At 34.4% G+C, this 27993-nt stretch overlaps 1 protein-coding gene across 3 annotated transcripts in view; it reads right to left on the bottom strand.

Moving 5' to 3' along the window:
* MMP16 (matrix metallopeptidase 16) overlaps positions 1 to 27993 on the bottom strand; it is a 279034-nt gene that overhangs the window by 40479 nt on the left and 210562 nt on the right. For all 3 annotated transcript variants that reach the window (XM_002759052.6, XM_054246553.2, XM_035276883.3), the window contains one exon: positions 1881 to 2019. In XM_002759052.6, coding sequence (XP_002759098.1) covers positions 1881 to 2019 — 139 coding nt within the window. The remainder of the gene's footprint in view (positions 1 to 1880; positions 2020 to 27993) is intronic.

Here is a 27993-nt window from a genome sequence, read left to right as displayed (position 1 = left end):
TTTAGAAACTGAAAATAAAATGACATGTAGAAAAATATAAACAAGTTCCACCTCTCATGCAATTTCCATTTGAATGGTATGGGTAATTTCAATTTTTTACAAATGCTTTGTACAAGTTAGAAGGTACTACTTACATAGAGTGGGCAGGGAGGGAATTGGAGCACAAGCCTTTAATGCTGGCTGTTGAAAGATGAAAAGGAGCTAGCTAGCCATGCCGCAAGAGAGTGAGGAGCGGCAAAGGAAATAAAAGTGAGAAGGCCCTGAGGCAATAAAGAGCTGTCAGAACAGGAATTTACGACTGCTGCAGTTTCTCCGCAGGCAGTTTTGTCAGAAGGCACTACTGGTCCAATGAGGAGACAGGGCCTCCTGGGACAGTCTCCAAGTGGAAGGCTTGTCGGGACTTAACCTGCCCTTCTTTTTGTTGCTACTACTCATGGGACCCAGGAAGGGTGTAGGAGAGGGGAATTCCCCTCCAATATCATGTCGCTAAGATTCACAGCCTTTAGGTGGTGTCCTTGCTTTGTCCATAGTGGTGATGTGCACGCTCACTATTTTTATATGCTTATTATAGACAGCAGGAAGGCAAGAAAATTAGCAGCAATCTTACTAGCAGCAACAATAGCTGGCATTTACTGAGGGCTTGTACATGCCAGGCTCTTCATATGTAGTAATTAATTTAGTCCTCAAAATAATTCTGAGATGGGGAATAATACAAACGCCTTTTTTTCAGATAGGGAGACTGAGGTAAAGAGAATTGAGTAGGTTGTTTAGTTCACAGAGCTAGTGTTTAAAGTTGGCAACATGGCCATAGAATTATCATGTTCTCACAGCTAATGTACTGAACTGCCTCTTTTATTGGGGAACAATCTGTAAAGATAAAGTCCAGGTGTATACTTTCATTTTATATAGGTAGTTTGAGCCTTACTTTAAATATTACAAATGTTTCCCAAATTCCATGTTTTCATTACCCTCATCATTACTATGAATTATTTTAGTTTGATTCTGGGAATAACTGCTTTTTGAGGGATTAAGATCCCCCTTTTCCTTCCTTCAGACTCTAGTCCTGTATAAGCTTATTTTCAGGCCTTTAGGCTTTTGGGTAATATGTTCAATCATGTACTTTTATACTTGAGTTCTCAGCTTCAGCTCAAATACATTCCCTTCACAATCCCTCTGTCCTCCAGCTCACTCTGTCTCTTGTCTCTGTGTTTTTTTCCACCAATTTAAGATCAGTTGTTTTGAATATGAACAAGTTTTGAGGATAAAATAATAGGCAATTGACTAAATTCACTTCACCAGGTAATCTCACGTCTGCATGCCAGACAGTTGGTAGCACCTGTGAGATTTTGGCAGTCAAACACATAACAGACAATACATTTAATGATATTGGTAAGTGGATAATTCTAAATTTTTCTTGCCTTTATTTCTTAGTTTACTAGAATCTGTTTACATAAACTGATTAAATCAAGTAAAATTTCCTCTGAAATTTACATGTGAAAATAGGAGTGTTATACATTTTATTGCCTAAAACCCGCAAGCAACTCCAAATACTCCAAATAAACAAACAAACAAGCAAGCAAACCTTTAGTCAGTGGAGTAATGGCTATTCATGTATTAATTTATTTTTTGGTACTTTTAAGTCAAATCTAAAAGTTCTAAGAGAGAAAATATCTCTTAAATCTGACATGAGACTACCATATGAGAACAAATAAAATAAAAATTGAAAATTATTTTCATTTCAGTTATACTTCTAGTCAACATACTTTATTTCTTTAAACCCATTAGCTATCTAATCTCACCTAATCACTTCTCTGTGCACCACAGGGCCCTATACAAAATGACTAAAATACAACATAGCTAGATATGGAAAACATCATTACCTTTAAAGAACACAAAATTCCCGTCGCTATTTTCATAAACTGCATCGATACTAGGAGGCAAGCCCCTCCAGAAGTAAGTAATTTGCATTGGATATCCATCCATCACCCTGTTGTTTCTCACTCGCCAAAACCACTGGTCCTGCAAAACAAGCAAAGGCATCTCTCAGCAAGCACGTAGGGCTCCCTGGCATTTCACGGTGCAATGGCTGGACGCTTTTGAAATTAAGCTCATTTACTTATTATTGTCTTACATTAAATCAGTCAAAGAAAGAGCTAAACAACTTGACCACAATGATAACAAAAATTTTTGTAGTAAACTGCTTAATGTCTAAGCCATACAGTGTGATTAAAATATAATGTCAACATACTTAATCTTGTCATTTTACATTATCTCCAAGGCTTTCTAGATGGAGGTAGCACTGATAAGTCCCTGCCAAATTTGTGGCTATGTTAGCTTCTTGAATATAAGATCAGTGCTAGGGTCATGCATACTTCCTAGCATTTTCAGATTTATGCAAGATCACCATACCTACAATGCTGAGGATGAAAGAGTTCATACCTGTCTGTATTCCCCTGTTATGCCTATTGTCTCAAATGGTTATGAAGTAGAGCCCTCTTTCATCATTAAATGTATTTTTGGCTGACAAATTTATGTACAAAAAACAAGCAAAATTATTTTGAAAAAAAAATCATCACAGAGGATTCTAGTCTGGGTTAATTGCCTTTTCTATCTGCTGTGGGAATACTCTGTATTTCGCTCAGCCATAGCATAGGTCACTTTATACAAAAACTGTCTAGTCACTCTTATCTCTAGTGAAGAACACATGGCTTGACCCATAGCAGGTTTTTATAACATTGTTAAATTAATAAATGGCCTACACATAATATGTTTTACCATAATGCTTATTAAGGGCAAAAACCCCAATAAAACAAAACCAGTATCTTCCAAACCCCCCAAAAAATACATCTGATGACACTAGCTTTTTTTATTGAAAATTTGAAAATCATTGAAAGACTACTCAGTGTTTTAATATTTTTAAAAGGTGTATTTTTAAAATTGATTTTAATATAATTAAAATTTCACATTATTTTAAATTTCTGTACATACAAGCAATATTTCACTTGGAAGTTAAATATAGCCACTATTTAGACAATTATAAAACACAAAAATACTTCAGTTTCAATTTTCTGCTTTCCTTCTTGCTCTTTTCATACAACTTATATATGAATAAGTAATTTATTGCTTCTCTTCTCATGCTTTGGGCTAACATGCTTTTATTAATAATATGTAAACTGGGAGTTAAAACCATGCCAATCTTCAAATGAAGTATTCTTAAATTATTGTAATGTATATACCAAACCAGACTTTCTAGGATTTATCAATTACTCATATACTCATATATTCATGTGCAGACACACACACACACACACACACACACACACACACACACAATCTACTGAGGATTCTTGGACTTCAGTTAATATGATAACAATGAACTTTCTTTCATGCAAATGAATCCAAATATTAAAATGGTCTTAGGAGCCTTTAACAGTTGTACTTTGTTTTAGTTATCACGCATTGTCTTCTTTACCAACTTCGTTATTTTTTAAAAAGGAGGAAATAGCTTAATTAATGGCTCTAAGTTCATATGCAATTCTTGTTCTGTCTCCTAACAACTATGTCACCTTGGTCAATATACTAGTCACTAGTTAGTACAAACTGATATCTAATTTATAGCTTGATTAACTACTATATTACATACAAAGAAGTTTCTGAGAACATGGCACAGACTAGTACCAAAATTTTTGGTTGTTATTATTGTTAAAATTATATTGAAATGAGTTATCTACTTTCCTGCTCATATTTCTGTTTATAGTTTTGTCTCTTGTTCATTGTTTCCTCTTTGGACATCAGCTATACTATGGCTCCAGCCATGTATCTTATTCCCACCAATTTTTAAAAAATGTTTTTCACCTTTTCTTGATAATTTTCATGGTGCTAGGTGGGGTGGATTAATAATGTTCTAATCCACATGCAGTAGATAAACAGATTTTCAAATGCAATGTCATCTAAAGGTTGAGTCAGAGAAATATACAGGGGCACGAAAATCAAGAATATTCAAATAACTTAAAAGAAAAACAGAATTTTTGTCTAGATATAACAAGGGCTTCTAAGTGAGTGTTAAAACCATGCCAATCTCCAAATAAACTATTCTTAAATTATTATAATGTATATACCAAAATAATTAGTAGAAATGAATAAACACCAAATGGATACTGACAAAGAAATAATTGACCATGACTATACATGGAACAATGAAACAGAAAGCTCTCCAAGCTGAAGAATGGGAGGAAATCTGGTGAAAAAAACCTGGACCGCACTCTGATTTTTCCCACAAAAGCCCTTCCCATTGCTATAATCTCACTACATACGGGGCCGGGCTAGTGGCTCTATGGGACAGACATATGTTGCAGTCTGCAGATAGGAATATAAGCCTAACTTGCCACTAATAAGGGGGAAAATGAAAGTTCTGCCTCAAGATAAGCATGGTTAATTTGCAAAAACTCAGGAGGTCATGTGAATCTGCAGATGAATTCCACTAGCTTTTGTTGACAGCCTTGGCAGAGAATTATATAAATTATAGATATTCAGATTGTGCCTCTATTCAACTTATCCTCAGTTTAGCAGAGAGCAATGGTACAAATAATTTAGAAAGCATTCTGTCACAGTGGATGTAAACTCATGTCATCGTTACTATAGATTGCCATTTCAGAAACAGGGATTGTGAACACTTCATAAAGAAAGGGTACTTAAAATGGTATTTAGGTCTCTGTGAGAATTTTCCTTATAAGTGAGACATTCTCTGACCATCCTGTCTAAAACTGAAGTCCCTCACTGCCCTCACACAGGTCTGCTGGATCTCTTCACCTCCCTTTCCTGTTGTATTTTCCTTCATTACATTTATTGTTGCTTTATACAATACTTGTTTTACTAATTTATCATTAGTTCTCTTTCTACTAAGTATATAAGCTCTCTGATGGTAAGAATGTTTGTCTTTTGTTTACATATGGTTCTGTGTTTCCAGAAAAGGACCTTACACATAATAGGTGGACAATAGATATTTACTTAAAGAAAACAAAATGTAAAGAGAAAAGAGCCAAGTAAAAGTAATGATCCTTTTAGAAGCCAAAACTTTAAAATTAAGTCTCAGTTTTTTTCTGTGTGGTCAAAATGATTTTTTTAAAAATATAAAAGCTATGCATGGGTCACAAGAACATAAAAACTATATTTGAATAGGTAGATGTTTAGCACATATTCCACTTTCTAGAAAAGTATAATATTTAAAGGTCTTTGAACAATAAAGAAAATACATTTGTTTTTAGCCTTCTAAACAATATAAGTTTGGTTTTCATTTTAGGTGGGGAGGGAAAGAAACATAATTAACCCTTAGGGAGCTCTAAAAATGCTATTTGTGTGTTGCCTCAAGCTTCTTATCTCCTCCCTTCCTTCCTCCTTCTCTCTCTAGCTCCCTCCCTTTTTCCCTTTCTTCCCTCCCTCTTTGTTCTCCCTCTCTCTTTCTCTCTCTCTCTCTCTCTCTCTCTCTCTCTCTCTCTCTCATTCTCTCTCTTTGCTACGGCCCTTATAGAAGGAGGTGGAAGGGGAAATAATAATCATAACTAGCCTTGGGAGGCCGAGGAGGATGGATCACAAGGTCAGGAGATCCATACCATCCCGGCCATTATGATGAAACCCTGTCTCTACTAAAAATGCAAAAATTAGCTGAGTGTAGTGTCACACGCCTGTAATCCCAGCTATTTGGGAGGCTGAGGCAGGAGAATCGCTTGAACCAGGGAGGCAGAAGTCGTTGCAGTGAGCCGTGACTGCACCACTGCACTCCAGCCTGACGACAGAGTGGGACTCTGTCTCAAAAAACAAACAAACAAAAAATCATAGCTAGCCTATCTGCAAAGTCAACCTGTGAAAAAAGCAGTACTTAAACATCAAACTGGAATCTTACTTAAACACTAATATTTCCCTTAAGATACAAGCACTTATGGTCTTATATGTAGATTTATTTTCCAAGTAGCATAGAACCCAGACATATCATTTAGTTCACAGACAAAGTTCGCATAGCGTACACCATGGAGCAGTAACATATGGGGAAATATTGTTTATTATTCTTTTACATGATTTTAAATTCTGGCTCATGACAGGCATGTTTGCTGAGAACTATATAGAAAAGGCCTACTGTCTAAATACGAAATGATGATGTTAATGATCTACCATCAATTGAAACTGCTGTTTTCAGGACCCTTTTAAAAAACTAATCAGCTGAGGCAGGCGAATCACTTGATCCCAGGAGGCAGAGGATGCAGTGAGCCAAGATGGTACTACTACACCGAGATGGTGTAGTAGCCTCGGAGACAGAGCGATACGCCATTTCAAAACCAACCAACCAAACAACAAAAACAAAAAAACTAATCAGTAGAACTGATCTTCTTTCACTTCTCTTCTGATACACAGATTCATATATTTAACCAACAACATTACATAAATCTACAAATGTGTCACATGTTCAAACTGAACATTTCTAACAGTCACCAGTTCTTTGGCTCCTCCTCTGACAAGCCACCTCGGTCCTGCTTTGTCTAGTTTTCCTCCTTTCTGAAACAGCATCTCAAATCTCTTTATTTCTCACCATCATCACTGTCACCATCCGAATCCCAGCTGCCACTGTATTTCACTGAGATGACTGCAATGCCAATGCAAAGCCTCTGCTTTGCCTCCTACTGCATCTAGAATGAAATTCAAACTTGGACTCCTGCCTCCAGCTCCTACGCAGCTCCCAGCAGTCTCTCTTGTGCTCACATTGCTCCAGTTACATCAGCTTCCTTTCAGCTGCTTGACAGAGGAAAGCTCTTTTCTTCCTTAAGACACCTTGCAGGCAGTTTGCCCTACAGTAGGCCCTCTGGTTCTATGGTTTCGATTTCCACAGTTTCAGTTACCTGTGGTCAACCCTAATCCAAAAATAGATAAGTCCAGTACAATAAGGTATTTTGAGAGAGAGACCACATACACAAAACTTCTATTATAGTATATTGTTGTAATTGCTCTATTTTGTTAGTTATTGTTAATCTTGTTATGTGCCTAATTTAGACATTAAACTTTATCATAGATACGTGTATGTATAGGTAAAAACATAGTGTATATAGGGTCTGATAGTATCTGTAGTTTGAAGCATCCACTGGGGGTCTTGGAACATAACCTCCACAGATAAGAGTAGACTACTGTGCTTTAAATGTTCTTCCTTTTCCATCAGTTTAACCACAAATCATCCATTAGTTATCAGCTGAAACATTATTCCATAAAGAGGGCTTTGCTGCCCTCCGAAATTAGGTAACACTATGCTATGATCTGAATGTTTGTGTCCTTTCAAATTCATATGCTGAAATCCTAACCCCTAAGGTATTAGGAGGTGGTGACTTTGGGATTGAAAGAACCCAAATAAATGAGGTTACTGCCCTTATAAAAGACGACCTAGAGAGCTGCACTGCCCCTCCATTGTGTGAGAATACTGCTAGAAGTTACCATTTATGAAGAGTGGGTCCTCACCAGACATGGAATTAGCTAATGCCTTGACCTTAGACTTCCCAGCCTCCAGAAATGTGGAGAATAATTTTCTACCGTTTGTAAACTGCCTAGTTTACGGTGTTCTGTTATAGCATATCCTGATGAACTAAGACATTCTCTTATAGTATCTCATAGTACTCTGCACTTTGACTTCACAGTACTTACACAATGTGTTACTACATCATTGTATTTGTGACGTAATTTCTTCCACCTGCTCCACTGTGTGATGTGCTCCACAGGAATGGGGGCAGTGTGTATTTTCCTTATCACTGGATTACCAGCATAGAGAACTGTGTCTGGTGTATTGTAGGACTCTAACACATTTTCTAGACAAATCTCGCAATTTTTTCACCAAATTATCAGTACATATATCTGAGATTGTTTAAAGCAAGGTAGCTGTTTAATATGAGTATTAAGCTTATTTATTAAGATGGCATTCTAACCAAGTGAACTCACTAGCTGTGAAAAAATTAGAAAAATATTTATGTCTATAAATACATGTTAGCTCACAAGCAATCATGTGTTTTATTTATTTATTTATTTTGAGGCAGAGTCTTGCTCTGTTGCCCAGGCTGGAGTGCAGTGGCACCATTTCAGCTGACTGCAACCTCTGTCTCCTAGGTTCAAGCAATTCTCCTGCCTCAGCCTCCTAAGTGGCTGGGACCACAGACATCTGCCACCATGCCCAGCTAATTTTTGTATTTTCAGTAGAGATGGGGTTTCATCATGTTGGTTAGGCTGGTCTTGTGTTCCTGACCTCAAGTGATCCACCTGCCTTGGCTTCCCAAAGTGCTGGGGTTACAGGTGTGAGCCACCGTGCCTAGCCATGCGTTGTGTTTTGAAGGCTTCTGATGTGGGCATCCAGAGGGTCCGGGAAAACTGATGTTGAAAATTAAACTGGTTCCTAAGAAAAAAATTGGGTATGCAACAATAGTGAAAGAAAGACAAAATTGTGGCAACTGTATATGTAATGAGGAAGGTGATTTATATGTATGCTTAAAAGGCAGGGAAAGAAATGGTGATCTTCCATTCCATGGCAGGCCTGCTTTTGTTCTACCTCTTTGCAAGCAGAATGAGATTTCAGAGGCACCCAGCTGAATGCTCTCCACCCAGGGGTAACCCTTGGTAGCTAAGGGAAAACAGAAACAGAAAAATCATTTTGCAACTCCCAATGAAATAACTGGCTTGAACAAGAACCATCACTGAATGTGAACTACATTTCTTCTATTATTGAGAAAGAAAATATTTGCCCATTGCTAAAAAGCAGCCTGCAAAGTAAAAACAAAACAAAAATTTTCATATTGAGGTAACTGTAGATTCATATGCAGTTATAAAAAATAATACAAAGAGATTCATTTTCCCTTCCCTCCATTTCCCTCAGTGGTAACTCTTGCCTAACTACAGTACAATTTCAAAACCAGAAAAGTGAGATTGATACAATTTAACAATCTTATCCAAATCTCACCAACTTTACACACACTTGTGTGTATTTATGCTAATTTTAATAGCAAACGTGTACCTTTATAAGGCAAAGTTATGTCTATTGCCACCCTAAGCCTCAAGCATTGCATCAGTGATAGTGGACATCGTGCTATGTGCTCATAATGTGATGTAACACAAAATAGCTAGGCATTTGAAAGTCACAAAATCTATTATGTACAATCATGTAGAGGCAAAACTTGTTAAGCCAGAATCTACCTGGGCCTTCAGACTTAACTTCTTCACATTTAAAAGAGGAATAACTTAAGACAAGCAATCAAACACATTCTAGAATGTGAGATAGTTTATAAGACAGCTGGCTGGATCTCAGCAAGAAGGAAAAGAGAAGAGGCTAAAAAAAAGAGCTCATTAAAAGATCTAAAGAGACATAGCCAAATGCAACATAGTCATCGGATCCTGTATTTAAAAATGAAATTTAATGATACTTACAACTTTTAATGATACCAAACACTTGCACATGTGCATTGCATTTGCACACATACATACATTTAAAGAAAATATAAGCATTAATAGTTATGGAATCTAAATATTAGGTGTGAACAGATTTATTCTTGCAACTTTTCTGTATTTTTGAAAAACGTATTAGTAAAAAGTTATAAATAATTATTATGTAATCTATGTAAGTATTTGTGATGGCTAAATACTTTACTAACTAGTGAATATAAGTTTATTAACCCTACATTTAACAGCCATTTAGATTTGCTAGTATAAAAAAGGCTGCAACCAACATCTTTGTTCATCAAAAAAGAAACAAATATATCTTTTGTGGCATGTAACTAAGGGTAATACATGCTTCACTCGACTGTAACATATGTGGACTGGAAATGTAAAATCACATATTGTGATACCATGCAAATACATTATAAATTCATTAATTTAATTTCACATTATATTTTGTTCTCAGATTTACTGCTTACAGAGAATTGTAAAAGGTATTATAATGTTTAAAGAGAGAGCAAGGACATTTACACTTAACTATATTACTTTTCAACACTGGGAAAGAAAAAGTAAAGTTATAACTTGAAGAAGAAAAAAACTATTAAGGGAGGCTTAATAGATGTGCCTGGCAAAGATAATGCCATTCCGGGAAGCTTTCAATATTTTATCACAAGAGCTGACATAAGCTGGCTTTGGTATATAAATGTTAGGGGAAAAGCTGTTCAAAGCAAGCATCAGAATATACTTTTTCACTAAGACAGTCATGAATGTCTGCAATGATTTTTCAGGCACGGTTTTCAGAGCTCATCAATCCAAGATTGACCAGATGTAATTCTGTGAGAAAGGATGAAGCAGTACATCTCAATAGGTCAAATCACTTTGGGTACTGCCAGCATTTTTGAATAATGCTCAAAATGTAGACTTTATTATAGTAGAGGAAGGAGGTAGCATATTAACAAGTGATTCTTCCAATAATTTTTAAGTTCACAATTTTGAAATTTCCCTTAATGTCTTTATTTTCAAGGATTAGAATGTCACTTACCATTTGAATTATTACATAAAAACTTTTAAATAAATGAAGTATTTATTTGTGTTTCAAAGGAAAAGGGAGTTGATATATTCAGAATACTTTATTACTCATGCTAAGTTTATCCAAATGTTAAATTTTCATTTTTATATTAATTTATATGGAAAAATCTGAGGACCAAAGAGTTAAGTGATACAGCAGATATTGACCCCCCTTTTCATTAATTAATATTCATGTTAAATTCTAACAGAGAGAGTACTAATTTTAAAGCTTAAAATTCATACTTATTCAGAAATAATATAAATATTTATTTTTATCCGATTTCTACACCTAAACAATAAATGGTAAAAAGTGTTGTTACACCTAAAATGTAGTTCAACTCTAGCACAGAAAGAGCGAGCTGAGGAATAAGTGAAAGATGAATGTGTGCTGACACTCCTGTCTTTTTGGATTCTTATATCTTTTTCCTGTTTCTTTTTGAATCTACTCTTGTTTAGAAATTACTTGGGGATGATTACAATGAAGAAAAGAACAATCTCTAAAAAGCTTACCATCGGTATACTGCAGTTAGGGAAAGGAGTCACAAATTCCAAATAAGAATGAACCACACATTATTGGTGTATGATATTCTGATTTTTGTTCTCTTCCTTTGAGATCTGAAGATCATGAATATTAGCAAATGCTCTAAATAATTAACATACCATATAATTAAATGTTGAAACAAGTAAAAGGTTTCATTCCTTCCATTGTGCTAGCAGTTCTGGATACAAAAATATCAACTTTTCAAGAATGTATATTCAATCTACACAGGAGGAGACACAAACAGCTAATTTCAAAATGCTGTATAAAATGCTATTCTTGCTGCTTCTATAAAATGGGAACTACCCTTTAGTGAATATGATGAGCTTAGAAAACAGCTGTATCGCTAGCACATCTATCAAGAATTATCATCGTTTTATTTTCAAACTGAAGAAAGATGTCTCATATACAATAAAACCCATGTTCTTGCTGAATATAAGGCCATTTCTATCCAAGGTACATAGGCAATATATTCAGTTTTAGTTCCAACCACCCCCCCCGCAAGCTAAAGTTGTCTTTTCAGTCTCTTCCTGTCAAAGCATCGTGTTTTATTTTCTTCACAATACCTACTGTTCTCGGAAATTACCTTGTTTACTTGTTCACTTGCTTTTCATCAGAGTATGTGCCTCATCTGCCTTATTAAAACACAGAACCCCTTAGCCCTGGAACAGTTCCCAGCACCATTTGTTGAATGAATGTTCAAAGATAGGGAGAGAAAAACAGAGACAGCTCTATAGATCAGGAAATCTTTTTCTCGGCCTGGCATTTAGGAAAACTTGATCAATATTCTATTTAGGTATCCTCACAGAAACTCTCCGTCAGGACCTCTTTCCTGCTCTGATAGTCCTAAATTGGCCTGTAGTCCTAGACTGGCCAGGCTACTTAGCCTGTTGGATGAATAATTTCTTATATACCTATATATACTTTCTTTATATATATATATATATATTATTTATATATATATTATTTATATATATATATTATTTATATATATATGTACATGTTTTATATATATGTATAAATATATATATATAACATAAAACATGAACATATATATAAAAAGTATATATATATATATAGAGAGAGTATATATGGGTATATAAGAAATTATCTCCAATGGTCTAAGTAGGCTGGCCAGTTGAGGACTATACACACATATGTAAAATATATGTTTATATATATATGTACACATATATGTATTTATATGTGTATATATATTTACATATGTACATGTTTTATATATACATATATAACATGTACTATATATAAATATATATATACACACACATATATATAAAGCATCTCAATAGGTCAAATCACTTTGGGTAGTGCCAGCATTTTTGAAAAATGCTCAAAATGTAGACTTTATTATAATAGAGGAAGGACGTAACATATTAACAAGTGGAAGGAATGAAACCTTTTACATGTTTCTATATACATATATTTCATATATACATATTTCATATATCTATGTATATAAAAGGAAGAAAGAGTCAATAGACTCTACATAAAAACCCTGAGCAAGTGCAGAGGCCTCAGTGGGAGGGAAGCAGGCAGGGGGGTTTGCCCAGGAGGAAATATACCACAGGGAAAGATTATTTTTTCTTTTAAAGGAACACAAAGTTACTTGTCAACAAATTAAGTGTTAAAGGCCTAGGTAGAATTAGAGATTCGTTCCTAAGAGATAAGGGTAGACAGGGCAGAGAATTCCCAAGAAATTACAAGGCAAAAAACCCTGAAAGATTCCTAAGTGGCTTTGTTTCAGAGTTCAGGAGCAGTTGTTGCCATAACAGGGGAGACTAATCCTCATTACTATTACCTAATTGCTTTATGCTAATATGCTCTTGAAAACATTCCTTCTGCTGTCCCTGTGTGGCTGTGGTTTGTTTACTTAAATACAGAGTTCAAAAGGTAACTGTCCTTCTGAGCACTCAAAATAAGTTCTCAAGGCACAACTTGCTGTGGAATAAGATAGCAACCGAATTCTAAGACAGACTTGAGGAAAGTTAGGTGATCACAATGATTAAGGAATGGAAAGTACTGTGCTACTGGGTGTTTGTTTGTTTTGAGACGGAGTCTCACTGGCTCTGTCACCCAGGCTGGAGTGCAGTGGTGTGACCTGGGCTCACTGCAACCTCCGCCTCCAGGGTTCAAGTGGTTCTTCTGCCTCAGCATCCCAAGTAGCTGGGATGACAGGTGCCTGCCACCATGCCTGGCTAATTTTTTGTATTTTTAGAAAAGACGGAGTTTCACTGCATAGGCCAGGATGGTCTTGATCTCGTGACCTCATGATTCACCCACCTTGGCCTCCCAAACTGCTGGGATTACAGGCATAAGCCACCATGCCCGGCCCAGCTACTGGGTCATTTTTATGGGTTTTACCCACAACTTACTCACCGTGGAAGACAAAGGCAATTGGAGAAAGTTCTAGAAACTAAAAATAAGTCAGTAAGTTTCCTAATTATTCAGTAAAATAAAGAAGCCTTGAACAATTATGTCAATGTGATCAAATCATTTTTGAAAATCATTCTGATCAACTTGGAAACTAAAGACAAAAGATAATCAAAATAAAATTGGTGTATAACATTTGAAACTTTGTGAATGTATAGAAGTTGAATACAGTACCAGGTGTCATTTTCACATAAAAGAGATGATATATCTCTTTCACTAGGCTGAAAGATGCATACATTAAGAATAACTCGAGAAGCCTTTTAAGGTGAGGAAGGATGAAGCTGGCTGAGCTTTCATAGGAAAACTTTAAGGTGTTATGGAAAAGGAAATTAATATGTATCACAAAAAGGAAAGCACAAAACAATCTATGCTTCATCAGGCTGAAGGTGATGGTGAACAGAAGAGGACATATCTTCTTGATAAAAGGGGGAATAAGATTTGATGACCAGGAGGCATCCAGGTAGCATGTGGTAGGGATGCACGCTCTAAGAATGGTAACTGAGGAGAAGAAATGGCAATTCTAGAAGCAACTGTATACAATGTGATATGAACGAAAAGGCAAGAGCTTGATGGGGCATCCAATGATATGATCATTGAAGTAGAATATATATAAGAAAATAGGAAATGAAGGGCTAAAAAGAGGAAATAAAATAATAATGCATGTGGAATTAGAAGATTCTGACAGGCTATGCAGCATTATGCTATATCTAAGGGGAAAATGTTCACTTAGGATTAGAAAAGAAAGCATGAGGGATTTCGGGAGGAAATCCACTACTGCAGCAAGTAGAGAAAAGAAAGCACTGGAGTTATGTAGAGAAGTAAATGTCAAATAATAAAACATATATCCCAGGCTGGGGGTGCTAAGCAAACAAAACAATATGGCAGATAATAATAATAAAAAACATTCAAATTAGGTTTCAAGCATTAAGAAAGAAAGGTGAATTCATGTAACACATTTATATATATGGGAAAATTCCTTCTTGTTCAATTACATGTATATTATATTGGGGGATATAGTGAAAAGTTCAAATATAATTCAGACTATGTAATTTTCCCTGTTTCTTAATGAGTAGTCAAATTCATGTGGAAATGAGGAGAGGAAACAAGCTTATTTAGTTGAACAAATTAATTTTTTCTCTCTGTCTTCTGCTTATATGTGAAGGGAAAAATATAGTCCCAAGTACTTTTATTATTTTTTTTTTGCAACGTTTTAGAATTTTTCAGTGCTTCTTGATTTTTATTGTGGGATTGAAAAAGAAGTGGCAATGGTAAATAGTTTTATAAACATGAATATAGATGAATGTTATTTTATGTCACTCATCTAGTCTTGAAAACTTGGTTATTGATTATTGTGTAAAGCAAATACTATTTCAATTGAACTAAAAGGGAATGATATGTAAAGAAATTATATTAAAGAAATGAATCATTTTACTTTGATTTTATAATTACTCTTCTTAGGCAAAATTAAGTAAAACAATATAAAACCATTTAGTATTGAGACATTTTTAATGTTAGATATTTATGGCTCAAGTATTTTTGTATTGAGCTACATTCAGACCATTATTTTCTGAAAGGAAAACTGAGTCAGTGGGTTATACACAAAATGAATGAGTTGGTAATACATGGTCCATCTAGTTATTCTTTCCTCTGATTGGTGCTCAAATGCATGAGTAAAAATTATCAATTCTTTGACAATTTTAAAAATTACTTTTATATTACTGATTACAATGAAACATGTGTCTTAAAGAGCTCTACGAAATAGACATTGTTCTATTCAATTCCAAAGCAGAAGTTGAACACTGAAAACAGGTAAAGGTGGCCCTTGGTAATACCGAAATAGCTTTTGTGGTCTGGATATGTCTCATGTGATCCAACGTATAGAAAAATAACATTGTTACTATTATTCTCATGAATATAAGCATATATATTTGAGTTCAATTTGCCAAGCTACACTAATAAAAGTAGCCAATATTGTGTCTGGAAAGTCCTGAAAAGGAAAAGGCTTTTCTTTCTCTTTCCTATTGATCCTTCAAAATGCTTTCTTCACCTACACTAATCTAATTTGGGGGCTCAGTGAACATTATTTTCATAGCTATTTTCTGAAGAATGTTTTTAAGATTCAGTCATCATAATTAAATCATCAGACATCAAGCAATCATCATAATTAAACATAAGTCACTCATATGATTAAAAATAACAGATTTTCACCTACCCCCAAAGACCAATAAAGAATATAGATCATCTACAGTTTTGCAATATTTTAACAGTATTATTCATTCTTGTTACATCTTTTTTTCATACAAGACCAACAATACCTATATTTTCCCCCAAAAGAGCCTTGCAGATTTTTTCTTCCTTAGTCAGATTCTATCATAACTATTTCTTACTAGTCAGATGTAGTCAAAATTGTGACTGTGAAGCCACAACACATTAAATTAATGGAGGTTAATGCTCTTCAATTTAATAGCTTTCTGTATATTGCTCTGGTTCATTTCTTCTGGGTATAGAGTGTTGTTGCACCATTACCTCTTAAGCTACAGAGGAAAGAACACTATTTTAGCATATGCTAAAGGAAAAATGAATGAAAAGGTGGGGCATCAGGAATGTGACTAACTCATTTACACACACATGCACACACACACACACACACTTGGTTTAAGATACTCTCTCAATCAATGTATTCCCAATTAAGACAAAAATTCTAGTTTACCTCTTATTAGTAGTCCAAAGGCGTAACTTAAATTTTTGAAAGAAGTAATCAATTCATATGTTTCCAAACATTGATAATCATTTAAAATTAATTCTCCAGATTTGTGCTGTCAATATGGTAGCCATTAGCCATCTGCAGCTACTTAAATTTAAGTTAACTAAATCTAATTTAAAAATTACTTCCTTAGTTGCACTAGCCACACTTCAAGTGCTTAATAGCAGCCTTGTAACTTGTGGCTACCATACTGGGTAGCACACACATAGAGTACTTTCATCATTGCAGCAAGTTCTGTTGAACACCCCTGTTCTGGAAAATTACATTTTAGCATTTGACCAGCTATGATTTTTTTTTCCCTCATACTTGTTTAAGACTCCTGTATGGCTAAGAAAATAAATTCCTAAATGCAGCAGTGATCCAAGACTATGAGAAAATGTCAAGTGAGATAATTCTAAAGCATTAGTGTTTCTAGAGTCAGTTTTCAGCGGAAACACTGTAACTATTGATTAAAAACGTGGAGTGTTTCTACAACTCTACTGACCTAGTCGGTTGAAATGCTAACTGTGGTATCACAGAATCACAGGTATAGGCACTATGGATATAACTTGCAGAATTTTGTTTTTTCTTTTTAGAATCTGACAAAATCCATTATTTAGCTACAGGTCTAATTGGAATGTTCATTTCTTTTATCTTTGCATTGCTGTTTCCTTTATCTGTTTAAACCTTAGCTAAAATATCATCTCTTCAGAAAAGACCCTTCCCAAACTACAGTAACTTCCTTTCCACATATCTCAACTGTTAACTTCTATCTTATTGCCCTGTTTAATTTTCACCTTTGAATTTTTTAATGTCTGAAATACTTATGTATATTTATCTGATTTTTGACTGTCTTTTCTATCTTCCAAATAAAGCTCACCTTAGGCGGGGGTTTTTGTTGTGCTCACTGTGGTATTCCCCTAAACTAAAAGTCTGCCAGGGAAAGGCAGGCATCTTATAAATATTTATTCCATAAATAAATAAAAATGCATTAAATAAGAAATGAAGATTAAAGTTATTCACAGCAGAAATGTGCTTTTTTGAAACATAAAGGCATTTTAAAATTAAAAAATACATTGCCTTTTCTTTCCCAATTTGATCTTTGCCATTAATATTCACCCAATTTTATATCAAGATATAGTAAGTACTAAGTTACATATTGTATGTGTAAATATACCATTAAGAAAGTTAAGTAAAAAGTTAGCCTTTAATGGAAGAGATTGATCATTGGTATCTGTAACCCATTCAAGTGGTAGTATCTCTTGGTGAGACTGGGATGCATGCAAATCTATGGAAGAATAACAAAGGTATTTAAGTCTCAGGTTCCAAATATTCTAAAGAAATCCAGTAAAAATGGAGGTTTTGAAAATGGACAATGCAATCTGTTTATTGCTTAAGAAAACAAAAGGATATAAAAAGCAGATTTTGTCAGGGGGACTTCAATACTACTCAGGGGACTTTATGTCCTGAAAACTTAACACATGTAACAATGTACAATATCAACTACATGCTAGCAAAACACTGAGCAGGCTATCAAAAAATGATTGTTCTAGGGATGCCATTAAGATTGTCTAAGTGCTTCAGAAGCAGCCTTTTGATTATAATGTGACTTATAATGCAGAATCTTCTTGAGTATAATTAATTTATTTTTTTTGTGAGAATTCTCACTATAAATTGGTAAGTTGCATTTTGGCTTATTGTTCAACCATACCCAGTCTTTTGTGATTTTTATTTGTTCAGTTATTCTTTTTAAGCCCGAATCACTGAGACAGCCTGGTCACTGGTCTTGATACACAGTGACCCTGAGTACTGAATGAACTGGCTGGTCACCTTCTTGGCTATGTTTAACATCTTAAAATAGGATGCAATTCTGATTTACACTACCTTAATGTTGTTTGGTATCTAGATTTTAGTTGTTCTTTCTACTTCTTTATAAATAAAATTTAATAAAGTTTTTTAATTAAGAAAATAATTACATAAATGATCGACGATATTTCAAAATTATTTTTTGTATTTTTCATAGGAGAGAAGGTCATTCTAGGCTTTACTTTGATAGGTGAATTACAAATGCCGACTTGTTATGCCCTGTTTCAAGAGTGTCTGGGTTATGGTTGAACATCAAACACAATCTTAAATGATATTTTCCTCCCTTTATTTCTATGTATATACTAGCAATTTCAATGACACTATAAATGTTTCATATTTGAAATATGTAACTAGAGAACTTCAAGAAAACAATCTCTACATGCTATATCAGAATTGGCCCAAAAGCCACACTGAATTCTCACATTAATATAAAGTGCCACAACATTTATTTAGTATAAGGCGGGCCTGTCTTGGGCTTAGACCAAGGCAGAGTGTATTACTGGAAATAACAGAAAGAACTCTTTATTTCACATATAACGTAACCACATATTGTGAGTTCTTGGGGAAGTATGATAGTGTATTTTAAATGTGGAATAATTATATTCATTTCTTTTTTCCTGAACATGCTTCAGCTTTAAAATATTCTATGGTGGTTTCTTCCACATAACCTAACAGAATCATTAAAAATTAAGAGATAAATAGACAACCATATATTCCACTGACAAATATTACTACCAAAATTATGTACAGACTAACTTATAAAGAAATTAATATAAATATTTGAAGTTATTGATAGTAATTAAAAGAGTGAAAAAAGATTAACTATTGATATTGGTCACTGATTTTCAAATTAACATTCTTTCTAACATCAAATAAGATGAGCTATTGCTTTATTTTTAAAATTGTTTACTGACCATAATTATAAACATGAAGTACACAAAAGAAATAGTGTCTTTCTCCCTTGTGCTATGCTCTGTCTAGACTTTAGTTTTTGTAGCAAAGATTCAGGGTTAAAAAGCCTCTTTATATTCATAGTTTATAAAATATTTTACAAAATATTTATGATTTGCAATATGTAGCTCTCAAGGAACTACAAGAGGCAGATACACACCAGTAATACATCTCAAAAGAACTTACGTCTTTGTTTTCTCCAGCCAAAAATTCAAATATATAATTTCAAACTAAAATGTCAGCAGTAGGAAAGTTTGTCCATTTTCTTTCCAGATCTCATAAAAACTGTTAACTCCTTGTACTAGAGTTAATAGGTTTTACTCTGTGTGTTATGCAAAGCCTCTCTACGCGCCAACATGAAAAAGCCTTTAAAGGGATGTCAGAGCTTCAGAAACTGCTTGTCAAAAGGATTTCAGTTTTTTTTCTTTGGCCCTCCTAACCACTTTCAAAGGCTTATTTCATTCACAGTAGTTTCCATATTATTAATGCATATAGCTTGCAACTGTAATTCAGGGTGGGCCACATGGTTATAAAATTATAGATAGAGTTGATTAGATATAAAAATACAAGGCACAGCTCTACAAATTTTACAGTACATTAATATTTTACTACTGGCAATGCTTAGTGACATGCAGGAAAAAAAGGCAATAATTTCCTAAAATACATTTTAAAAACCCTCTATTAATTTTGCCTTGAAATTTGACTTAAATTTTTGCAAGCTTATTATAACTACACATAGACTGAAATGTGTATGGTTTTGTTGTTGCTGTCTGTTTACATTTCTTTTTTCTACTAGCAACCTAAATCAAAATGGTATGGTAGAAAGTACTAAGGGTCCTGGATTCTGGTTTGACTCTGACCTCCGGCGTGGGTCTTCTATGCATTAGGGCAAGATGCACAACTCTCATGTCTTAATTCCTCAACTGTACCATGGGGAAAGGATATCTGAATGACTTTTTCAATGTAGGCACAAAGTTGTGGTAAAAATGGGAGATTTGACAAGTTTCCAACTCTGCTTATATCTATTAGAAAATTCATAAGCAGCACCTGTTTTATTTATAGATATTTGAAAGATGAACAATACCACTTGATTCATTAGTGAATATTGTTTTGTAAAGTGATTTTCTGCTCTCATAAATAATATACTTCAAAACCAAGTACAGCTCTTCAATCTGAATCTATGGCTGATTATCTAATGAGGCTTTGACAATGTAAGAATGTCCCTGACAGTACCTTCCTGAATAACCTCATCAAGTTATTAGCTGAGCATTCAAAAGGCTTAAATCACTGATTACCTAGAATGCATTCATTTAATAAATAACTATCTTCCTTCTCCAAAAGCTAGGTGCTATGCTAGGCATTGGAAATGGAGTAGTGAATAAGACAGTGGTATAAGAAAGCCAACTGTAACTTGTTCAAACTTTTAAGCTCAAAACCATATTTTACTATTTATACTTCACAAGATTTCTGAAAAATTGGTAAAGAAAAAAGTAGTGACAATGTTGTCTGTTTACATTGTTGTGCAATGTTCATTAAACGCATCTACGATTTGTAATCCACAGTTCTCAAACACAGAGAGCTTGAAAGGAGAAAGTTATTTATTGATTTTGGTACAAACTTATTTGGCAGACAATATTTTAAAGACTACTTATACCAGTTATTGGTAACATTTGTAAGTTTCATTGAAAAAATATTAATGGGTTTGATTATGAGTTACCTCCCTAGATCCTATGAGAGGATTATGGAAGAGATAAATCTCTTCCGAGTTTTAGGTAATATATCTGCAGACCTCTGATTATATTTTAATAGCTAATTTTTTAAAACTTATTAAAAAGTCTTACTGGGCTACATTGCCTAACCATGACTTCAGTGTCCCTATTTCAAATTTTGAATGCTGATGGCAATGGCATTATTTAGAACAAAGTTGAGGATTTTATTTTCTGTTCCTTTGATTCTTCAAAGAATCACTGCCTTTTTTTTTCTTTTTTTTTGTCTCTGGTGTTTTAAAAATAAACATGATAAATATAACTACTCTGGAAACAAGAAATTTAAGTTCCTAGTCTTTCATCTGAGGCCTTAGGTATATAATTTACTGTTGGACTGAGTGTTATGTCTAGAGACAGCCCTGTCAGGAAGATTGATTAAAGACCTTCCCAACAGGCAATGTGGGGACTGATGGAATTTGTTAAGTATGCAATCCTCATGGGAAAGTCACACCCTCTTCTGGTAAATATTGTCTAAATATATAGCCATAGGAGGGTGTATTTTAAATTTTTTTAAGGTCCTAGACATGTACTCATCCATGATTGGAAACATAAAAAATCACTCTAACATTATGCATTCTAGTATTTAAAACACTGTAAGTGATAATATTTATTATATCCTGTAGAGAGATTTCCTTTAATCTCTAACATTCAAGGATATGGCCTCTGTAGTGACAATTTCTTTCTTCTTCTTCTTTTTGTTTTTTGAGACAGAATTTTCCTCTTGTTGCCCAGGCTGGAGTGCAATGGCACAATCTCGGCTCACTGCAAACTTTGCCTCCCAAGTTCAAGCAATTCTCCTGCCTCAGTCGAGTAGCTGAAATTACAGCCATGTGATACCACACCCAGCTAATTTTTGTACTTTTAGTGTAGATGAGGTTTCTCCATGTTGGTCGGGCTGGTCTTGAACTCCCGACCTCCAGGCGATCCACCCACCTTGGTCGCCCAAAGTGCTGGGATCATAGGCATGAGCCATTGTACCTGGCCTGTAGTAACAATTTTATTGAGAAAAAAACATTCCTAGGGCAAAATCTGCTTTTTCACTGTAGGTTGTAGTTCTGTACATGCACCTCTGTACATGCACCAAATGGGTTCCTTCACATGGCAGATTTTAAAACATTCAGTGTTAACCTTTGGTTGATCTCTATTGGAAAGTTAGTCCTTATAACTTTGATAAGAGTTTTCACATACTTAATTAGGGAAAATGTTTATGATTTCAGTTTAAATTTAAGTTATCTGTAAGAAAAAATAATTTTTTAAGTTGAATCAGGATATAAACTGTATTGATACTCAGTATATAATTTGCTGAGGATCTTTTTTTGTACAGATTCATGCTGCTCAAACATTCTATTAAGAATAGAGGCTAGGTGCAGTGGCTCATGCCTCTAATCCCAAAGCACTAACTTTGAGATGCTGGGGTGTGCAGATGGCTTGTGCACAAGAGTTTGAGATTAGCTTAGACAACATGGCAAGGCCCTGTCTCTACAAAAAATACAAAAATTAGCTGAGTGTCATGGTGTTTACCTGTAGTCCTGGCTACTAGGGAGGCTCAGGTGGGAGGATCACTTGAGCCTGGGAGGCGGAGGTTGCAGTAAGCCATGATCACACCACTGCACTCCAACCTGACAGCCAGAGAAAAATGCCTGTCTCAAACAAACAAACAAAAAAGAATGGAAACATCAAAAGACTGGGACTTGCGACATAGTCCAAGTCCACAACTCAGCCTTCCAACCTGCAGGTGAAAATCAATTATGACAAAGGCCATAATTCAGTTTGTTAAATAATTACAAAAAATTACAAAATAATTACAATTCAAGGAGGCCTTAAAAGTTATATTTAATTTTATTTAAAATTTTAACTAAAGAATGTGCAACTGTCAATGAGTTTAAGAAATTTTAGAAATTTGGACAATGTAATTACCTAGAGTTAGCTAAACTAGAACTTAATGGCACACTCCTCCAGAGTGCCAAGTCCTGCCCAAGACTTTTGACACCAGTGGTGAGGAGTTAGGGTCCAACTACAGTGTCACAGGGAAGAGTCCACACAAGGACACCCTCACTCTGATACCAACTGCAAGTGTGAGAGATTCCCGAAATTCAGACTTGATAATTCCTGGAATGACTCAAAGAACTCAATGAAAACTATTATACTCATGAGTATGTTTTATTACAGGGAAAGGGTACAGATAAAATATCAGCAAAAGTAAGACCCACATTGGACCAAGTCTGAGACGCTTCCATTGTCCTCAGGATGCATTACTATTCTAGTATCAGTGTTTGAGGACATCCATGGGCTACTGTCAACCATGGGTGCTTACCTGAGTTTCAGTGTCCCGAGTTTTTATTCGGTATTCATTATGTAGGCAGGATTGACTAACTGGTTGCCCACATGGTGGACTCAGTGTCTAGGTCTACTTATACCACGTGAATCACTTTAAATCACATGGTTGGTATTTCTGGTGTGGCCAGTTCCTACCCTATGATCTAGTGTCACCAACCCCTGCCCCAAACAATGAGATTGTATCAAGTATGCCACAGGTTAACTCCATATATCTGAGGGCCAAAGCTTGGCTTCTTTTAGGGCAAGGCTAATTCTTTATAACATAGCAAACATTTATTTCAAGAGTAAATATTGTAAGTATAGATTAAAAGAATAAATGAAACCAAATACTCAGTTGGAAATGCATAACATTCATTGACTTTTAAGAAGAGAAAAGCAACTTTGGGAGGCTGAGGCAGGTGAATCACGAGGTCAAGAGATCGAGACCATCCTGGTCAACACAGTGAAACCCCGTCTCTACTAAAAATACAAAATATTAGCTGGGCATGGTGGCACGTGCCTGTAATCCCAGCTACTCAGGAGGCTGAGGCAGGAGAATTGCCTGAACCCAGGAGGCGGAGGTTGCGGTGAGCTGAGATCGTGCCATTGCACTCCAGCCTGGGTAACAAGAGCGAAATTCCGTCTCAAAGAAAAAAAAAAAAAGAGAGAGAGAAAAGCAAAGTAGAAAGCAACTTCATTGTTTATTATCAATGCCCAGCTCTAACCTCATACCTGTCAAAGAAAATCCAAGTATAATATTATGAAAATTAATTGTATAAGTATATAAAGTCAAAAGAAGTATAAAAGTCTATATGTAAACAAAATTACAGCTAAACTTGGCAAAAATTTTTATCTGATGATCATTTTGTTCCCATTTTATGAATGATATATATGTAGACTCTTTATAATGAGTTATTTACCTAAAATGCCATTATTATAGCAAAATAAATTTTCCTATATTACAATAAAACCATTTTTCTCCTTAGAAATAAGTGATAAGTTGAAATAAGTGATCTACATCTAAGGAATTATTTTTAGAAAACTGAATGTATAGATTCAAATTTTATGTACATGTTCTAAAAGAATATAAGAAACTTTTTTATATTATGAAAAACAGAATTATTTAAATAAAAGCCAAAGACATTGAGAAAAATGGGAGCTATTTTAAAATTTTTACTAAAATATTATTTCTCAGCCTTGCTTAATATTTGTCTTATTTTTCAGGTTTCATATAACTTCTGATAATTATTTTTCAGCTTTACAGTCTAGAACCTTTTCATTTTTAAGACAGCTGAAATCTCCAATATAATATTTTTTGACTTAATATAATTTAAAACCATAAAAGTGACATAAAAGCATCATATATTTCAAAAAATTCATCCTAAAATGTATACCAGTGATGACAAAGTCTAACATCAGTTCAGCTATTTGGAAACATTCAAAATGCTTTCAATATCTTGCCGCATTGTGAGATGGGTAGCATAACTATTATTATTTGCCTTACTTGATGAGCAATTTATAGTTCAATAACTGAAATTCTTATCTAGATAAAAATAGCCTGGCACTAAAAGAAGTCATGTCTCCTGATTTTTAGTCCAGATTTTTTACCTTGTGATATGTTCTCTTATGAAAAAACAAACAAACAAAAAAAGCAACAACAACACAAAAAGAGAAAAAAGAAAAAAACAAGGACAGCTCATTGTTATTTAAAGTACCTCTTTCTCAGGAAAGCATCTCCCAATATTAATGACCATGTTTTACAAATGAAAATGAAACTATATGCTCTTGTTGCACCTCCTGCCTTCTTTTCTTGGCATTTAATATAGGTAGAATTTTGCTTGTCTTCTTCTGATTAGCTGATGAATGTCTATTTGCCACACTGGACTGTAAGTGCTTTAGGGCAGTGGCACTGAGGCAGCCACAAATATTCTCATCAAGAATAGGATACATCTTTCTATTTATCAAAATTGTATTTTGGTGCTACAATAAATTTTAACTTTTATTCATGGAAGTTCTGCACATTTCTTTATAAGTGTAGCCCTAGATGTTTTATTTTTTTGTTGCAATTGTGTTGAGATTGTTTCTTTTTCTATATTTTGGTATTAATTAGGATTGAATTCATCTGCATTTAACAAAAAATATAACTGAACTTGTTGAGTAAAATGAAAAACTATTAAGAATAAAAACAAGAAATTCAGAGGTAAGCTGTCCCTAGCTTGGTATATGGAAACTAATTAACTTTTATGTCTCTCTTTCTCATATGATGTCATATAGACACATAATAATTCATTCAAAGCATGTGGAAAAATCATCTTAGGTACTTAATAGGTGTTGTCTATATTATTATTCTAATATATATGAAATATGAAACTTTTATCAATTTAATAAAAATAGGATAAAGGTAGGTTAATAATTTGGACAAAAATTAAAATCCTCATTTACACCTTATACCAAAGCAAATTCTAGATGAAGTATACAGCTTTAAACTAAAAAACATTCCTGAATGCCAGGTGAAAAAAATATTAAAAGTAACGAAGAATTCCATAAGTTGACTGGTCACACAATTAACACATAAAAGCAAATGTCTTTCTAAAGAAATAAGCTTTAGAAAGTGTTGTAGAACGCTGTCTAACCAATATCCACTCCCTCTTTTTTTTCTGCTAACACATTCTTGATGTTGAACAGTTAATATAATTTCAGAAAACATTTATGCATGATTATAGAGAATTGTCCTGCCTATATTCTAAATTTATACCAAAAGAAAATATATATAATCAAATATATTCTAAATTCCAAAATATGTACCATAAAGCATATATTAAATATTCTGCTTTATACAATTAAAAAGTAATTTTACTGAGTCCAAAACAGGTATCCCAATATATGCTCAAAATATTTAAACTCACCCAAAAAACAAAGTGACTGAGAGGGAATTTGGAAACTCAGGTGACTGAGTCCATTCCTACTGACTAATACTTGCCCTAATAGCTAAGAAGCCAGGAAATGTCAATTAAAACATTTAATGGTTTCAAGGAGAAATTTTAAAGTGTAATAATAAATATAAGTGTTTTGAAAATCAATTAATATTGACATTAAAATTCAGTATTACATATAATTCCAGTTGCTCCCTAAAATGTGTACTAAAATATTTAAAAGGCTATGATTTTGTACTACAGAAAAACTGCATTTAATTCTCTGCTTACAATGTCTTGGTGATTGCTCGCTTTGGTGTTATGTGAATCTAGACCCAATTACAATATGCTATTAATATTATCAGGACACTTCCTGGCAGTATGGAATTAAGCTGTGACTCAATGTCATTTTTGATTACTCTGTGCTGTGTGATTTCTGTGAGGGTTGTTTTGTTTGTAAAACACTTTTCAGACTCTCTGCCAACAAAATAGTTTTTAATCATTTCACTGAGTAAAGTGACATGATACGAATACTAACAAACAGTTTCATTCATCTCCTTTATATCATGAGAATTATGGACATATACTACAATTTTTATTCAGCTAAATGTTATTTAAAAAATAATTTGAAATAGCATCAGAATTTGAATTAGTTAATATGAATAGTCAAAAATGCTAAGTCTGCTTTGCTACATAAAAGCTACCGTTTTCTGAGCTTACAATACATCTGTGATGGAATTTATTAGCCATTATACAAATGAGGAAAGTAAGATCAGATGTACTTAGCAAATATTTGTCTACTATGTTCAGGACACTGCAATTTAGCATTAAATAAGAAGTTACAGTCTTTGCGTGGAACACAAAGCAAATGGGATCTGACTTGAAGTCTGTCTTTAACGGCAAAGAGTTTAAGGATGATCTTATCCAAATGTAGAGAGAGACACACAACTATGCAACAGGAATAAATTGTACCACTTAATTGAGAGTTGGGAGAGAATTTTTCTAAGGGTAGGAGAAAAATCCATCCCACAATATGGGGATGGATTTACATAATGCTAAAATATATATAATCCACAGTTAACTTTTTCAAAATTCTACACATATTGCTGTTCCTTTTCATATATCTAGACCAATGAAGACCTGTGAAGCAGCAGTCTAGATGGAAATAGAGACTGATGAAAGCCTCTGCTGCTTTACATATGACAGTAGAAATCTGGAAAATAAGTGAATATTTGGTACTAACAGAGAAAGGCCTTTAGAGCCACGAGTGTTTGAAATGTTCCAGAAACACCTGGGAAGAGAAGTGTGGCTGGAGTTGACTGAGTGAAAATGAGCAAAATAAGATAAAGGAGGTGAGATCAGAGAGGTAGGGGGAAATGGGCTGATCATGCAGCCCCGTGAGCAACTGAAATAACTTTGGCTTTTGTTCAAGTCAGGTATTAAAGCATTTTTAGCAGTGCCGTGGTATGATATGATGCATTGTTTTACAGTGTCATTCACTATGCAGTATTGACAATAGACTGAAAGGCGGTGACAAGAAGAAAGCAGAAAAACCAATCTGGAGGCTATGACAATAATTAAGATGTTATGTGATGGTAACTTGGACTGGGACGGCAGTGGCAGCAGGAAGAAAAGTGGCCTGCTTCTTGAAGTGTTTGGAGATGGAGTCAACAGGATTTGCTGATGAGTTGCATTGGGAGATGAGAGAGAGAGAGAGCAGTCAAGAATGACATCAAGATTTGTTACTAAATAAATGGAAAAATGAAGCCCTCATTATTTCAAACAGGGAATACAAAAGCAGAAGGTTTGTGAAGGAGGGTCAGTTGCTTAGTTAAGTACGTTGAATTTGGCGTTTGAGAGGAAAGGTCAAGTATTAACTTGAATGGGCAACTCTCAATTGTTCCCTATAGCACTTCTCTAGGCTCATAGGTC

This window comes from Callithrix jacchus, chromosome 16 (genome assembly GCF_049354715.1).
Source record: "Callithrix jacchus isolate 240 chromosome 16, calJac240_pri, whole genome shotgun sequence".
In the NCBI taxonomy this organism is placed as follows: domain Eukaryota; kingdom Metazoa; phylum Chordata; class Mammalia; order Primates; family Cebidae; genus Callithrix; species Callithrix jacchus.
The sequence above is the reverse complement of the archived record's forward strand: the minus strand, read 5'-3'. Positions and strand labels throughout refer to the sequence as shown.